Raw genomic sequence first — 17,230 nt, 5'->3', positions numbered from 1 at the left:
GCACAATATGAAACACATACCTAGAATATCTTATCATACAAATAACAGTAATCTGTGGACAGTATGAAACACGTACCTAGAATATCTTATCATACAAATAACAGTAATCTGTGCACAGTATGAAACACGTACCTAGAATATCTTATCATACAAATAACAGAAATCTGTGCACAGTATGAAACACGTACCTAGAATATCTTATCATACAAATAACAGTAATCTGTGGACAGTATGAAACACGTACCTAGAATATCTTATCATACAAATAACAGAAATCTGTGCACAGTATGAAACACGTACCTAGAATATCTTATGATACAAATAACAGTAATCTGTGCACAGTATGAAACACGTACCTAGAATATCTTATGATACAAATAACAGTAATCTGTGGACAGTATGAAACACGTACCTAGAATATCTTTTCATACAAATAACAGTAATCTGTGTACAGTATGAAACACGTACCTAGAATATCTTATCATAAAAATAACAGTAATCTGTGGACAGTATGAAACACGTACCTAGAATATCTTATGATACAAATAACAGTAATCTGTGGACAGTATGAAACACGTACCTAGAATATCTTATCATAAAAATAACAGTTATCTGTGCACAGTATGAAACACGTGGAACAAGAAGACATTTTTTTAAAAGCCATAAAACCCTAAAAAAAACTACCCTGGTGAACACACTCGGCCAGAACGTGCTGAAATATTTATATATATATATGACAAATAATGTTTAAACACGTGAACGCATTGGTGAAAAACTTCGTGTGTGCTGATACGTCAAACGAATCATAAATTGCAACGAAGATAAAAAATTCCGTCTGTTCTTGTTTTTTCTCTATTGTAAGTGATGTGAATCATACATAACTGTTGTGAGGGACCACCACCACCATTTGACTATACTTATATTTTATCATGATATATATATTAAGACAACGTAATTACAGATATTGACTAGTAAAGTAACCACTTCATGTATAGTTCCTTGCGCAGCCTTGCCTACACAATCCTGCAATTAAAAACAATTATATGGCAAGTGTGTACAATTCTTGTTTATTTTATATGTGAAGTTAATTTTGTTGAGTAGTTAGAAAACCAGGTATTTCTTGAAATTTGAAACTGCTTTCATTATAAGAATTCATCGTGTCGAAACTTAAGGAGACAGAAGACTGACGAAATGAATAAAAGGTGTGTGTGTGTGTGTACAGACTGTGAGGAAACTAGTATGTAACACTGTAATGGAGTTGACCTATAAAGCAATGATTCATCTCGCGTGGTAAAACGTGGAGAATGTGTTGTTTTCACTCCTCTTCGTCAAAATGTATGCTTGAAGAAATAAGGTGAGAGTTATTATCTCTATTCTGGCGTGAAACAGACAAACGTACCACTCCGTCTGTCTGTTTCTTACTGCAAAATGGTGATAATAATAAATAAGGATTATTTTGAGATATGTTGTTTGTTAAATTTATCACCAAGTTACACGAGGGCTATTTGCGCTATCTGTCTTTAATATTGAAGGGTTAGCTACAGAGAAGGGAGCTATTCAGCACCACCCACTTTTCGCTCTATCATTACATTGGTCAGACAAAATTATAGTATTTGACTGTCAGTCTTATAAAGCATCCACGGCCAAAAAACAGAACGTAGTTTTCTTATGTGTGATAAAAGGTGGCGAACAACGAATTTACAGACTTAGGCACTAACAACAGATAGTATTATATTGTATTTTTTGTGATTGGGGGAAACTGTGTATGTCTGGTTTTTCCGTTTCCTTATATTAATATGCGAAATTTTCAAGCTGTTATTTGTGCAAAAATTTGCAGTTTTCACACATTGTTCAAGAAAGTCGTTAGGTTATTTTCGCTCTAGCTACTTACTGTTCTGTATCACTCAACTAGAGTAACACGTTTTGACTTTCTGTGGGAAAGATTACTGCAAGATCATGTGTAACGTGTGAAGTTAGAGTTGTCTTTTCCACTACTATTGAGGTTAAAACTTTTATTATGTTTCACTGGGACTGGCCATCATGTGGCTATCACTAGCTTCCCTGAGTAAGTGTGAGTGAAGTAAATCACATAAGGTTTATTCAGCCTAGAACAGGTTCATAAGAACGACAGTTTAGTACTATATCTTAATGGAGTCAACTTGAAACCTTGATCCTGTTTATATAGTAGTTATATAGCAGGTTATATGTGTGTATGTGTATAGTAGTTATATATGTGTGTATATATTTATACATGTATATTTAGTTGTTATATATGTATATATATATGTATGTGTGTAATTCAAGTTATTATCTGTGATTTCCTATTCTAGACTCAAGATATAAACAAGATTCAAACGGTGATATTAAGTATATTATTAAGTCGGGTGCCCCTCATACGTGGTACCAAAAAGAGTTTTCCGTTTTGACTGTGCACGTGACTAACTAACGGTTACCTGCGACTTCCAGCAGTATCGTGGTACCAGTCATTTCACACGCACGTGACGTGAGAAACACACCCGATACGATAAAAACACGTCCTCGCTTACTGCGCTAAAACACGTGTTTAATCCCAGGAAATGTGTCCGTTGCACAAGAGTTGTTAGTGATTTAACATTACCTGATTATTTGTTGTTGGGGGGGGGGAAGCTGACTTTGCCCCATGAAAACTCCTTCCAACGTTTTATATTTTTTATTATATGCAAATCGTTAAAACAAGTACACTTTGAACTAGGTTTCAATAGAAACAAAAATGTTGACAAGTTTAAGATTGGTTCCTTTAACATAAGTTAACCCTGAGGCGGGAAGAAAGAAGGATTTCGTATGTACTTCTGATTTCCCCAGGTTATAAACACACACAAAACCATATATATTAAACTATCACAACGACGTCACCAACAAAATGGCTCAAAACACTAATGCCCTATATTCTCTGTCTGATCATTATTTCTTTCGCGTTTACGCCAAGTCGTTCTTTCTTGGAAGCCAATCTGGAGAAGATACGTATGTTATGTACTCGAGTCACATACGAACCGAGCACTTACGTTACGACAATGATTTACGTGTGCCTGTTTAGAGTTAATCATTAAACTACATAATGGGCTCTCTACGCTCTGCCCACCACGAGTATCGAAACCATTTGTTTTTTTTTTAAATTTTGTATGTCCACAGACGTGCCGCTGTAAACTTCATCAAACATTGTGAGCACAACCAGTCGAGGAATACAAATTGGTTCTACTGATACGCTAAAGTATGGAAACAAAACTGGTAATGATTAATGTGGATCTCTCACATTTCTATTACTGGTTTGTAGACGCAAAGCTACACTGTGCTGTGCTATCACCGCTGCGCCCATCACAGGTATCGAAACCCGATTTCTAGCGTTATAATCGCTCGTAATGAGAATAAATTAGCCAAGGGTTGTATTTTAGTCACAGTTAAGTTTATTTAATTAAACGCGGTAATTAACTGACGCGCTTACGAGCAAGCGAACATTGTCAGTTAGTAGGTGGCCTTGTCTAATAGGTGGCATATTTTTACCCGAGGACTTTGCGTGTGTGTACCACTATAGTAATACTTGTATAAGTATTGTCCAATGAAAGGATTACCTAGGTTTTAGGCTAAGGTTGCGTACCCAGTGGAGAAAAGTAGGTGTTAATATATAAAGGACGGACTACATTTGGAAGAGAAGGGGACTGACTTGTAGAGGGTCTGGGGACGTTCCCTCCTTCAAAAAAAAAGTTTGTAATTTTTACTAGAAGTGGTGCGTTTTTATTGTATTCGAGGATTTTTTTGTTGTTAAATATTAAGTATCATTTTATGCGTTTAGGGTTTTAACTCATGGAGTGAGACGTCTTCCCTTCCCCAGGACGCGCGTGAAGTTCGTTATATTTGTCACTGACTTTGTTATGGGCTCGTGATATTCGTGAAACAGTGCAAAAGATACATCACGAAGATATTTTAACGTGATGAACCCAAACAATGGTCATACATAACAAAATCAGCTTTAGATGTCACTTTTTATACCAGTTTCTCGTGAGCTGAGTAAAACCAGTATAGTTAAGGGTGAGTCTTCTTTCTACAAGACAAATAAACACACAGTAAACCTCTTCCTTTACACAAGTAATGTACATTAAAGTCGAGCATTCATTACAATATAATTTCACATATCTTGAATATTGTGGCACTCCTTCGGCCCCTCCAGGCTAACGTCATACAATCCTATAACAAAATGGTGGACAACAAAACACCACGTCGAACGTTGTAAATAATTACAACATTCTATCTATTCATTAAAACTTTTCACTCAAAACTAGCAAGGCGATCATTTAAAAGCAATGGTTATCACAGTATCCCACAAAACAATCATTTAGAAGTAATGGTTATCACAGTATCCCGCAAAACAATCATTTAGAAGTAATGGTTATCACAGTATCCCGCAAAACAATCATTTAGAAGTAATGGTTATCACAGTATCCCACAAAACAATCATTTAGAAGTAATGGTTATCACAGTATCCCGCAAAACAATCATTTAGAAGTAATGGTTATCACAGTATCCCGCAAAACAAACATTTAGAAGTAATGGTTATCACAGTATCCCACAAAACAATCATTTAGAAGTAATGGTTATCACAGTATCCCACAAAACAATCATTTAGAAGTAATGGTTATCACAGTATCCCACAAAACAATCATTTAGAAGTAATGGTTATCACAGTATCCCGCAAAACAAACATTTAGAAGTAATGGTTATCACAGTATCCCACAAAACAATCATTTAGAAGTAATGTTTATCACAGTATCCCACAAAAGAATAATTTAGAAGTAATGGTTATCACAGTATCCCACAAAAGAATCATTTAGAAGTAATGGTTATCACAGTATCCCACAAAAGAATCATTTAGAAGTAATGGTTATCACAGTATCCCACAAAAGAATCATTTAGAAGTAATGGTTATCACAGTATCCCACAAAAGAATCATTTAGAAGTAATGGTTATCACAGTATCCCACAAAAGAATAATTTAGAAGTAATGGTTATCACAGTATCCCACAAAACAATCATTTAGAAGTAATGGTTATCACAGTATCCCACAAAACAATCATTTAGAAGTAATGGTTATCACAGTATCCCACAAAACAATCATTTAGAAGTAATGGTTATCACAGTATCCCACAAAACAATCATTTAGAAGTAATGGTTATCACAGTATCCCACAAAACAATCATTTAGAAGTAATGGTTATCACAGTATCCCACAAAACAATCATTTAGAAGTAATGGTTATCACAGTATCCCACAAAACAATCATTTAGAAGTAATGGTTATCACAGTATCCCGCAAAACAATCATTTAGAAGTAATGGTTATCACAGTATCCCACAAAACAATCATTTAGAAGTAATGGTTATCACAGTATCCCACAAAACAATCATTTAGAAGTAATGGTTATCACAGTATCCCACAAAACAATCATTTAGAAGTAATGTTTATCACAGTATCCCACAAAAGAATAATTTAGAAGTAATGGTTATCACAGTATCCCAAAAAAGAATCATTTAGAAGTAATGGTTATCACAGTATCCCACAAAAGAATCATTTAGAAGTAATGGTTATCACAGTATCCCACAAAACAATCATTTAGAAGTAATGGTTATCACAGTATCCCACAAAACAATCATTTAGAAGTAATGGTTATCACAGTATCCCACAAAACAATCATTTAGAAGTAATGGTTATCACAGTATCCCGCAAAACAATCATTTAGAAGTAATGGTTATCACAGTATCCCACAAAACAATCATTTAGAAGTAATGGTTTTCACAGTATCCCACAAAACAATCATTTAGAAGTAATGGTTATCACAGTATCCCACAAAAGAATCATTTAGAAGTAATGGTTATCACAGTATCCCACAAAACAATCATTTAGAAGTAATGGTTATCACAGTATCCCACAAAACAATCATTTAGAAGTAATGGTTATCACAGTATCCCACAAAAGAATCATTTAGAAGTAATGGTTATCACAGTATCCCACAAAAGAATCATTTAGAAGTAATGGTTATCACAGTATCCCACAAAACAATCATTTAGAAGTAATGGTTATCACAGTATCCCACAAAAGAATCATTTAGAAGTAATGGTTATCACAGTATCCCACAAAAGAATAATTTAGAAGTAATGGTTATCACAGTATCCCACAAACAATCATTTAGAAGTAATGGTTATCACAGTATCCCACAAAACAATCATTTAGAAGTAATGGTTATCACAGTATCCCATAAAACAATCATTTAGAAGTAATGGTTATCACAGTATCCCACAAAACAATCATTTAGAAGTAATGGTTATCACAGTATCCCACAAAACAATCATTTAGAAGTAATGGTTATCACAGTATCCCACAAAACAATCATTTAGAAGTAATGGTTATCACAGTATCCCGCAAAACAATCATTTAGAAGTAATGGTTATCACAGTATCCCAAAAACAATCATTTAGAAGTAATGGTTATCACAGTATCCCGCAAAACAATCATTTAGAAGTAATGGTTATCACAGTATCCCACAAAACAAACATTTAGAAGTAATGGTTATCACAGTATCCCACAAACAATCATTTAGAAGTAATGTTTATCACAGTATCCCACAAAAGAATAATTTAGAAGTAATGGTTATCACAGTATCCCAAAAAAGAATCATTTAGAAGTAATGGTTATCACAGTATCCCACAAAAGAATCATTTAGAAGTAATGGTTATCACAGTATCCCACAAAAGAATCATTTAGAAGTAATGGTTATCACAGTATCCCACAAAACAATCATTTAGAAGTAATGGTTATCACAGTATCCCACAAAACAATCATTTAGAAGTAATGGTTATCACAGTATCCCACAAAAGAATCATTTAGAAGTAATGGTTATCACAGTATCCCACAAAAGAATAATTTAGAAGTAATGGTTATCACAGTATCCCACAAAACAATCATTTAGAAGTAATGGTTATCACAGTATCCCACAAAACAATCATTTAGAAGTAATGGTTATCACAGTATCCCACAAAACAATCATTTAGAAGTAATGGTTATCACAGTATCCCACAAAACAATCATTTAAAGTAATGGTTTTCACAGTATCCACGCAAAACAATCATTTAGAAGTAATGGTTATCACAGTATACCACAAAACAATCATTTAGAAGTAATGGTTTTCACAGTATCCCACAAAACAATCATTTAGAAGTAATGGTTATCACAGTATCCCACAAAAGAATCATTTAGAAGTAATGGTTATCACAGTATCCCACAAAAGAATCATTTAGAAGTAATGGTTATCACAGTATCCCACAAAAAAATCATTTAGAGTAATGGTTATCACAGTATCCCACAAAAGAATCATTTAGAAGTAATGGTTATCACAGTATCCCACAAAAGAATCATTTAGAAGTAATGGTTATCACAGTATCCCACAAAACAATAATTTAGAAGTAATGGTTATCACAGTATCCCGCAAAACAATCATTTAGAAGTAATGGTTATCACAGTATCCCGCAAAACAAACATTTAGAAGTAATGGTAATCACAGTATCCACAAAAAAAATCATTTAGAAGTAATGTTTATCACAGTATCCCACAAAAGAATAATTTAGAAGTAATGGTTATCACAGTATCCCACAAAAGAATCATTTAAAGTAATGGTTATCACAGTATCCACAAAAGAATCATTTAGAAGTAATGGTTATCACAGTATCCCACAAAGAATCATTTAGAAGTAATGGTTATCACAGTATCCCACAAAACAATCATTTAGAAGTAATGGTTATCACAGTATCCCGCAAAAGAATCATTTAGAAGTAATGGTTATCACAGTATCCCCCAAAAGAAAAAATACTCCTTTCTACTATTTGTTTCAAGATTTTAATATCTAAAATAAATATAACTGAAAATAACCGTGTAGAATAAAATATAGTACTTACTGACGATAACAAATATAAAAATTAAATTAACAGTGTAGAATAAAATATAGTACTTACTGACGATAACAAATATAAAAATTAAATTAACAGTGTAGAATAAAATATAGTACTTACTGACGATAACAAATATAAAAATTAAATTAACAGTGTAGAATAAAATATAATACTTACTGACGATAACAACTATAAAAATTAAATTAATAGTGTAGAATAAAATATAGTACTTACTGATGATAACAAATATGAAAATTAAACTAACAGTGTAGAATAAAACATAGTACTTACTGACGATAACAACTATAAAAATTAAATTAACAGTGTACAATAAAATATAGTACTTACTGACGATAACAAATATAAAAATTAAACTAACAGTGTACAATAAAATATAGTACTTACTGACGATAACAAATATAAAAATTAAACTAACAGTGTAGAATAAAATGTAGTACTTACTGACGATAACAAATATAAAAATTAAACTAACAGTGTACAATAAAATATAGTACTTACTGACGATAACAAATATAAATATTAAACTAACAGTGTACAATAAAATATAGTACTTACTGACGATAACAACTATAAAAATTAAATTAACAGTGTAGAATAAAATATAGTACTTACTGACGATAACAAATATAAAAATTAATTTAACAGTGTAGAATAAAATATAGTACTTACTGACGATAACAAATATGAAAATTAAACTAACAGTGTAGAATAAAATATAGTACTTACTGACGATAACAACTATAAAAATTAAATTAACAGTGTACAATAAAATATAGTACTTACTGACGATAACAAATATAAAAATTAAATTAACAGTGTAGAATAAAATATAGTACTTACTGACGATAACAAATATAAAAATTAAACTAACAGTGTACAATAAAATATAGTACTTACTAACGATAACAAATATAAAAATTAAATTAACAGTGTAGAATAAAATATAGTACTTACTGACGATAACAACTATAAAAATTAAACTAACAGTGTAGAATAAAATATAATAATTACTGAGGATAACAAATATGAAAATTAAACTAATAGTGTAGAATAAATTTATAGTACTTGCTGAGGATAACAAATATAAAAATTAAATTAACAGTGTAGAATAAAATATAGTACTTACTGAGGATAACAGCTCCAACAAAGAGACTAACAGTGACGCTGACTAATGTAGTGAGTTTCTATAAAAATAAAGCAAAATAAGTGAGAAATTATTATAGTCTAGGTTAAAAACATATGTATATGAGGTTTTCAAATCTAATTCCAACTCTAATAAGTTGTCTTTACGTCGTCTTGATTTACTATTTCGTATAAGTCCCCCAATCAGTTCACTTTGCTGCTGACCTGTTTTCTTAGTTGTCTTTTTTTCCTTAATACTCTTATAAGCAGATAGTTAATGTGTAAAATCAAAACACAAAAACGTATAAGTTTATTTCGCATAAAATTGGAAGTAGAAAGTGATCTATTAAAATCACATCGTTATTGTTACTAATGGATTATTAATAAGTACTTATTATTAGTAGTAGTATTAGTACTTATTACGTGGTAAATAATTAAATCAGATTCAGAAATAACATTGTGAATATCTCATTGATCATGTGAAAACCTCAGAAACTGAATGACTAAACTAAAAAAATAAGAAGTGAAACAACACAGGAAAAAATATACAAAAACTAAAATAAGTCAGTTTCCACTGACCAAGTAAGTACGGACAAACTGACAACATCGTATTCAACAAGTTCAATCATTACAAGATGAAGCACATGGAAATTGACAGCTGATGTCAATGTTAAGTCTAGAGTCTCTTAATAAATTTTTCTTCTTTATTTGGGGGAGCAGGATTTGGTAGGATAAAACTGAGATAGACACGAAAAGTACAGATCAGTTTAGTTACATCTAACGTCCTGAACATCACACACTAATTAATTTTTTCTCATTGATTATTTTTATTTCAAGAGAAGTGGAGTGTTTGCTGTCCTTTATTGTTGAATTTATCACCAACAACTCACAGTCACCTACTGTAAAAAAATCTTAAGACCACTTGCATATTTATCTTTGTTTAACTTCATGAAATATTATTTTTAAAAACTGGGGTTTTCCAAAGTTGAGACCACCAGTGGCACAGCGGTATGTGTTCGGATTTACAACGTTAGAAAACGGGTTTCAATACCCGTGGTGGGCAAAGCACAGATTGTGTAGCTTTGTGCTTAATTACAAAAACACTAAAATCTTGGTTTCCTGGGTTGTTACCACCAGCCCTGATACACAATGATTTCACCACGAAGCCTTTGGCAAATTTAAAATTGGCTAAGCGGACCTACATACATCTAGAAAATATAAATATATATTGTTGTTTGGACAGGGTACACGTATTTGCTTCTTAGATACGTATTTAGTAAAAACATGTATCAACCTCGCACGACGCTTGGGGGAGGGGTCCCCCAAGCCTTCTATTTTTGTGTTGTAAAAGAAATACTATCACTATGATCATGTTTATGTGAACGTTCATTATCTGCTGGTTGAATTACCTAAGGTGTACACAAAAAAAAATACGACTGAGTGCTTCGTACTCTAAATTAACACATAATTATTATGACACGACTACGAACATTACGCCAGAAGGATAGAGCATGCTAGCATGTTATTTGAGTATTGCATACATCTACTTATACGATAGCCGATGATTGAAATATTTGATATACTATAGTACTAACAGAGTGCAAATAGTACAAACAGAATTGTAGTACAAAACTGGTAGTATAGCTAATATACTATAGCTATACAGAGATGTTAAGCCTAGTAATATAACTTAACAATAATTACTGTTCATGTAGTGTTACAACAAAATGATGGTTGACCTTTTGTTGGATGTTTGTGGATGTGCTTATTTTTTTATTTCAAAAGAAGTGGAGTGTTTGCTGTCCGCTTATTGTTGAATTTATCGCCAACTAGTGACAGTCACTTACTGTCAAATGATCTCAAGACCACTTACATATTTTAAACCCTGCCATTATTTAACTTTGTGAAATGTTACTTCTAAAAACTGGAGTTTCCTAAAGTCGGATTTACAACGCTATAAAACGGGTTTTGATACCCGTAGTGGGCAGAGCACAGATAGCCAGCCCCTTGTGTAGCTTAGTGCTTAACGAGCAAACAAAGAAACTGATCGTGCTTTGACTAATACGTGTTAGCTTTTGATATTTCAAAGTAAATCCTTTCTCACACATTCTGCAAACCGGGTCTGTTAAAATCATTCTTTGTAATGTGACAAAAAGTAAAAGTTGTTTATTAATACAGGATTTCAAAACAGTTACGTTACAGTATCAATAATACATATAATAATAACATGTTTCGCTTTAAACGTTTAGGCAATAAAAGTCAAGAAAACTTCCAAGGTCATGACAGCCTATAAAGGAATGTAATTGACAAACACAACATGAATCTCCGATGTTAAAACTACAATAAAAAACACACTTAGAACAACTTCGTAATAACAGGGTGCACAGTAAAAGTTTCACAAAGATACTTATGTGAAGGTTTCTTATTTTAATTATATCTTTTGTCTAAATGTCAGGGTGATCAACTCGTAATCTGAGGGTCTCGGGTTCGAATCCCTGTCACACTAAACGTGTTCGCTTTTTCAGCTGAGGAGGGGACTTTATAATGTGACCGTCAATCCCACTATTCGTTGATGAAAGAGTAGCCCAAGGGTTGGCGGTGGGTGGTGATGACTAGCTGCCTTCCCTCTAGTTTATCTTTGCTAAATCAGGAACGGTTAGCGTAGGTAGTCCTCGTGCAACTTTGCGCGAAATTCAAAACAAAGAAATTAGCTCGACCATGTACTTAGATATAGGTCTATTTTTAGTTCGTTGCTTCTAGCTAGTCAAAAGGGAAGACCTACTCCAGAGGTTAGCCTGACAGATTTAGGACAGTGGCGGTCTAGTATTCTATTTCCCACACGCTAGCTAGCGACACTACGTCTCTATCGTAGCTTGTGCAATACTATAAGTTTAATCGTCGCCATAAGCTGACGTCACACAACTAGGGGTGGAGCATTATAACATTCCCACGACTGAAAAGAACAGGCAAGTTTGGCGAGATGGGGATTCGAACACGCGAACCCCTAGAGTGTGAGTTGAGTGGCATGGACAGATTGTTAGGGGCTAAATGGTTTTAGCCGGTTTTGCATCGGTACGTGAAAATGGAAAACAAAAATCACTGTTTTGTGTACCGTTACAAAACTGCTAAACGCATCCGTGTACCTTTAAAAAACTGGTAAAAACATCGGTGTACCGTTACAAAACCGGCTAAAAAATATGTGCACTCTTAAATTGGTAAAAACATACATGTACCTTTACAAAGCCTACTAAAAACACGTGTACCTTTACAAAACTGGTAAAACGCATCTGTGTATTGTTAAAAAAAACTGTTAAAAAGCAGCTGTGTACCGTTAAAAACTGGTAAAAACATTTGTGTACCAATAAAAAAACTTAAAAAGTTTATGTTCCAGTACAAGTGGCTCAGCGCTAAGTCTGAAGGCTCATAACATTAAAATCGGAATTTCGATACCTGTTTTAGGCTCACAGCACAAACAGCCCTTTACGTAGCTCCACATTCAACAAGATTAACCTGATTGTTTTTGTTCATTTGTTTGTTTTCATAAAGGCTAAAAGACTGTTGTTGCTTTAATGCAAAGTTACACAATGAACTACCTATGAGTCTGTTTGTCGCGGAGAATCGAACCCCAGATTTTAGAGTTGTAAGCTAGTGAATTTTCTGCTGACCCATGAAGGGACATTTAAGTATATGCTCACAGTAGTCTGTCCACTTAGAATATAAAGAAAGACCCCATGGTGGTATGGCGCTAAAATCAGGGGTTCAATTACCCTCGGTGGACACAGCAGGTAGCTTCATGCGGCTTTGCTATAAAGCGAGCGCACAGAATATAAGGATTAAAATTTCCAAAACAATAATAGATGCACATGTAACTGAAGTATACGTTTGACCGACATAGATATTGAAAACCAATATTTCTTCATGAACTCGTTTTTAATTTTTGTTTGTTTTGAATTTCTTATAAATCTACTCGAAGGCTAGCTGCGTCAGCCGTCTATAATATTGAAGTGGTAGACGAGTTAGAATGCGGCTTTGCGGCTTGTCAACATTACCCGCCGCCATCAAATAAGCTACTCTGACTGAATTAACTGGATTATACGATTACTCTTATAACGCACCCACGGTCACAAAGTGCTCAGCACACGATTTTCTTGTGTCGATAACTGGAGGGATTCGAACAGGGATTTTGTTGCTTTACAACCTGAACTAAACTCTATGCGAGACATGGGCTAAACAGCCAGGTCAAAGACTACTGGGGTTTAGTTATAGCCTTTCTAATTTTGCATTACTGACCAAAACGACTACTGGGGTTTAGTTATAGCTTTTCTAATTTTGCATTACTGACCAAAACGACTACTGGGGTTTAGTTATCGCCTTTCTAATTTTGCATTACTGACCAAAACGACTACTGGGGTTTAGTTATAGCCTTTCTAATTTTGCATTACTGACCAAAACGACTACTGGGGTTTAGTTATCGCCTTTCTAATTTTGCATTACTGACCAAAACGACTACTGGGGTTTAGTTATAGCCTTTCTAATTTTGCATTACTGACCAAAACGACTACTGGGGTTTAGTTATCGCCTTCCTAATTTTGCATTACTGACCAAAACGACTACTGGGGTTTAGTTATCGCCTTTCTAATTTTGCATTACTGACCAAAACGACTACTGGGGTTTAGTTATAGCCTTTCTAATTTTGCATTACTGACCAAAACGACTACTGGGGTTTAGTTATAGCCTTTCTAATTTTGCATTACTGACCAAAACGACTACTGGGGTTTAGTTATAGCCTTTCTAATTTTGCATTACTGACCAAAACGACTACTGGGGTTTAGTTATCGCCTTTCTAATTTTGCATCGCTGACCAAAACGACTACTGGGGTTTAGTTATCGCCTTTCTAATTTTGCATTACTGACCAAAACGACTACTGGGGATTAGTTATAGCCTTTCTAATTTTGCATTACTGACCAAAACGACTACTGGGGTTTAGTTATCGCCTTTCTAATTTTGCATTACTGACCAAAACGACTACTGGGGTTTAGTTATCGCCTTTCTAATTTTGCATTACTGACCAAAACGACTACTGGGGTTTAGTTATAGCCTTTCTAATTTTGCATTACTGACCAAAACGACTACTGGGGTTTAGTTATAGCCTTTCTAATTTTGCATTGCTGACCAAAACGACTACTGGGGTTTAGTTATAGCCTTTCTAATTTTGCATTACTGACCAAAACGACTACTGGGGTTTAGTTATCGCCTTTCTAATTTTGCATTACTGACCAAAACGACTACTGGGGTTTAGTTATCGCCTTTCTAATTTTGCATTACTGACCAAAACGAAGAAAGCCAGTCATCAATACATTCTGTCACAACGGATTTGAACCATGTTACAGGACTGACACTAATTCTTGTCATGCACAGCTACAGATAAAAGTGCCCGACGTGTTCATTGGCTTCGCAACGTGAACCTTGGACCCAGCACGTTTACCACTAGGCATTAACTCAATACTATTAATGACTGCGAAATGTTTATCTAAATTTGACATTAATAAAGAATGAAAGCTACGAAAAGAGAAACATAAATGACTCTTACATAAACACGTTTTATTTCCTTTCCCGAAAAAAAACAACAGACATTTAACGACCTCTACGGTTTTTTCGTTACTTGATTATTGATTTTTTTTTTTCAAATTTTTCTAAAGTCCCAAATACTGAAGCTACTGACTGTCATTCGTTGGATCGAGTCGTATGGATTCGTTCAAACAATCGCTCACTTCTTAACTGATAACAGAAACGATGGTATTTTGTTCGACGGTGAAGATCGTCAATGGTGCAGAATGGGGAACCAGCGATAAACTTTCACACTTACAATACTAAAATCCTGGGTTACATCCCCGCAGTGAACAGACAACATCTAGTCCATGGTATAGGTTTGTAAAGAAACATCAATAAATGTGGACAAGTCTTACCACAATCCCTGAACCTAGTACGTAATTATCAGAATATTTTTAGCTTCGCTCCTTCTGTTAAAACCGAATTACCTGAACTTCAACAACGATCTATACTTTTCTTTAATGTTCGTTATTTGTGTTAAATTTTGCACAAACCTACTCGAGATCTACGTACGCGAGACATTCCATATTCTGAAGAGACAGACTAGAGAGAAGGCGGCTGGTCAACACCAGCCGCCACCATCTTTTAGAGCTACTATTCTCAGACCGAGTAGAGTGATATGACAGTCACGTTTATAACGTACCCATGGCCCCAAAGTACGAATATTGTTTTTAAGGGAAGATAATGAGATGCGAACCATGGATACTCAGCTTGTTAACCCTACCAATGAATCACACTCGACCCAAGTTTTGATGACACGATGAACCAACATCATATCACATTCTCAGTGCCACCAAAGTTCCCGTGTCTGATCAAATCAAGTTTGTTTGTTATGAATTTCCGCGTAAAGCTACAGGAGGGATATCTGCGCTAGCCGTCCCTAATTTAGTAGTATAAGACTAGAGGGAAGGCAGCTAGTCATCACCACCCACCACTAACTCTTGAATTACTCTTTAACCAACGAATAGTGGGATTGACCGTACATTATAATGCCCCCACAGCTGAAAGGGCGAGCATGTTTGGTGTAACGGGGATTCAAACCTGCGACTCTTAGATTACAAGTCGAGCGCCCTCTAACCACCGGACTGTGCAGAGACTCGAATCAAATGATAAATCATTTAAACCGAAGCTAAAATGTAGGTCCGTATGGATTAACTTGTGTTCAAACTTCCACGTGACAGTAATGACGTAAAAAGACGTACCTCCTTCCTAATTCCAGGAAATACAATGAGAAAAGCAACAAAGAGAGTCGTAAATGTGACGTAAATAATGATAATACGGATATCTTGGATAGCTGGAGTTCTGTTTGAGACGTTGTAGAGTGTGGGTCCTCCATTGTCTCTGAAGGCATCGAACCAACCGTTCAACATGGTGTTACGATAGGTGTCGCTCCACGTACTAAAAACAAACACAGTTGATGAAACTAATTAATGTTTCGTCTATTTTCATATGTTTAACAGACAGTTATTTTAGATACAATATATCACTATTCTCTATGGTACACACGCATAGAGATAAGTTTAAAAATCACAAAGAACGAAGCACTTATTACAATAAATAGTTTATCCACACATGAGAACTTATGGCGACAATAAGAAAGTGAAGACTGTCTCTGTAGCTGATAAAAGTTATGGAAATGGAAGTGATAAAACTGTGTTATATCTGACTGTTAAACATCGGAAAACACTTAAGTGATAAAACTGTGTTATATCTGACTGTTAAACATCGGAAAACACTTAAGTGATAAAACTGTGTTATATCTGACTGTTAAACATCGGAAAACACTTAAGTGATAAAACTGTGTTATATCTGACTGTTAAACATCGGAAAACACTTAAGTGATAAAACTGTGTTACATCTCACTGTTAAACATCGGAAAACACTTAAGTGATAAAACTGTGTTACATCTGACTGTTAAACATCGGAAAACACTTAAGTGATAAAACTGTGTTACATCTGACTGTTAAACATCGGAAAACACTTAAGTGATAAAACTGTGTTGTATCTGACGTTTGATTTTGTAATGTCTACGAAACCCATTTACAATAACCACCAATCAGTTTTCTTTTTCGAAAGCTGTTTTAAATATCGGGGTTTGTGATCTTGTTGACGTAAGTATATAATAAAGCAGTCTTCGCTCAACGATATATTTATGTTTGTATTATTTGACAAAATGAAAATCAAGTGAGACTCAGTTATTTTTTTACACTGGTAATATTTCGATTTCTCTTTATATATAAAACCAGTATAATTCTATAAATAAACCACATCACAATAATGAAACATTATATAGCAAATAAAAACTAACCTATCATGAGTGAAACTCGAAAACTAGAACTGTCACTTCCTCCCAAAAAAACTAGGATTACAATATTTATTATATCAAGCTTGTTTGTTTTTTAATTTCGCGCAAGGCTACACCAGGGTTATCTGTGCCAGCCGTCCAGAATTTAGCAGTAAAAGACTAGAATAAAGGCAACTAGTCATCACCACCCACCGCCAACTCTTG

The 17,230-nt window shown here is 34.2% G+C and overlaps 1 protein-coding gene across 3 annotated transcripts in view; it reads right to left on the bottom strand.

Moving 5' to 3' along the window:
• Nucleotides 1-17,230, bottom strand: part of LOC143234603 (dual oxidase maturation factor 1-like) — an 81,433-nt gene that overhangs the window by 61,657 nt on the left and 2,546 nt on the right. For all 3 annotated transcript variants that reach the window (XM_076472063.1, XM_076472064.1, XM_076472065.1), the window contains exons 2-3: nucleotides 15,924-16,119; nucleotides 9,115-9,172 (exon numbers count right to left, since the gene is read on the bottom strand). In XM_076472063.1, coding sequence (XP_076328178.1) covers nucleotides 9,115-9,172; nucleotides 15,924-16,119 — 254 coding nt within the window. The remainder of the gene's footprint in view (nucleotides 1-9,114; nucleotides 9,173-15,923; nucleotides 16,120-17,230) is intronic.

This window comes from Tachypleus tridentatus, chromosome 12 (assembly GCF_004210375.1).
Source record: "Tachypleus tridentatus isolate NWPU-2018 chromosome 12, ASM421037v1, whole genome shotgun sequence".
Taxonomy (NCBI): domain Eukaryota; kingdom Metazoa; phylum Arthropoda; class Merostomata; order Xiphosura; family Limulidae; genus Tachypleus; species Tachypleus tridentatus.
This window is presented reverse-complemented; position numbering and strand designations above follow the sequence as displayed.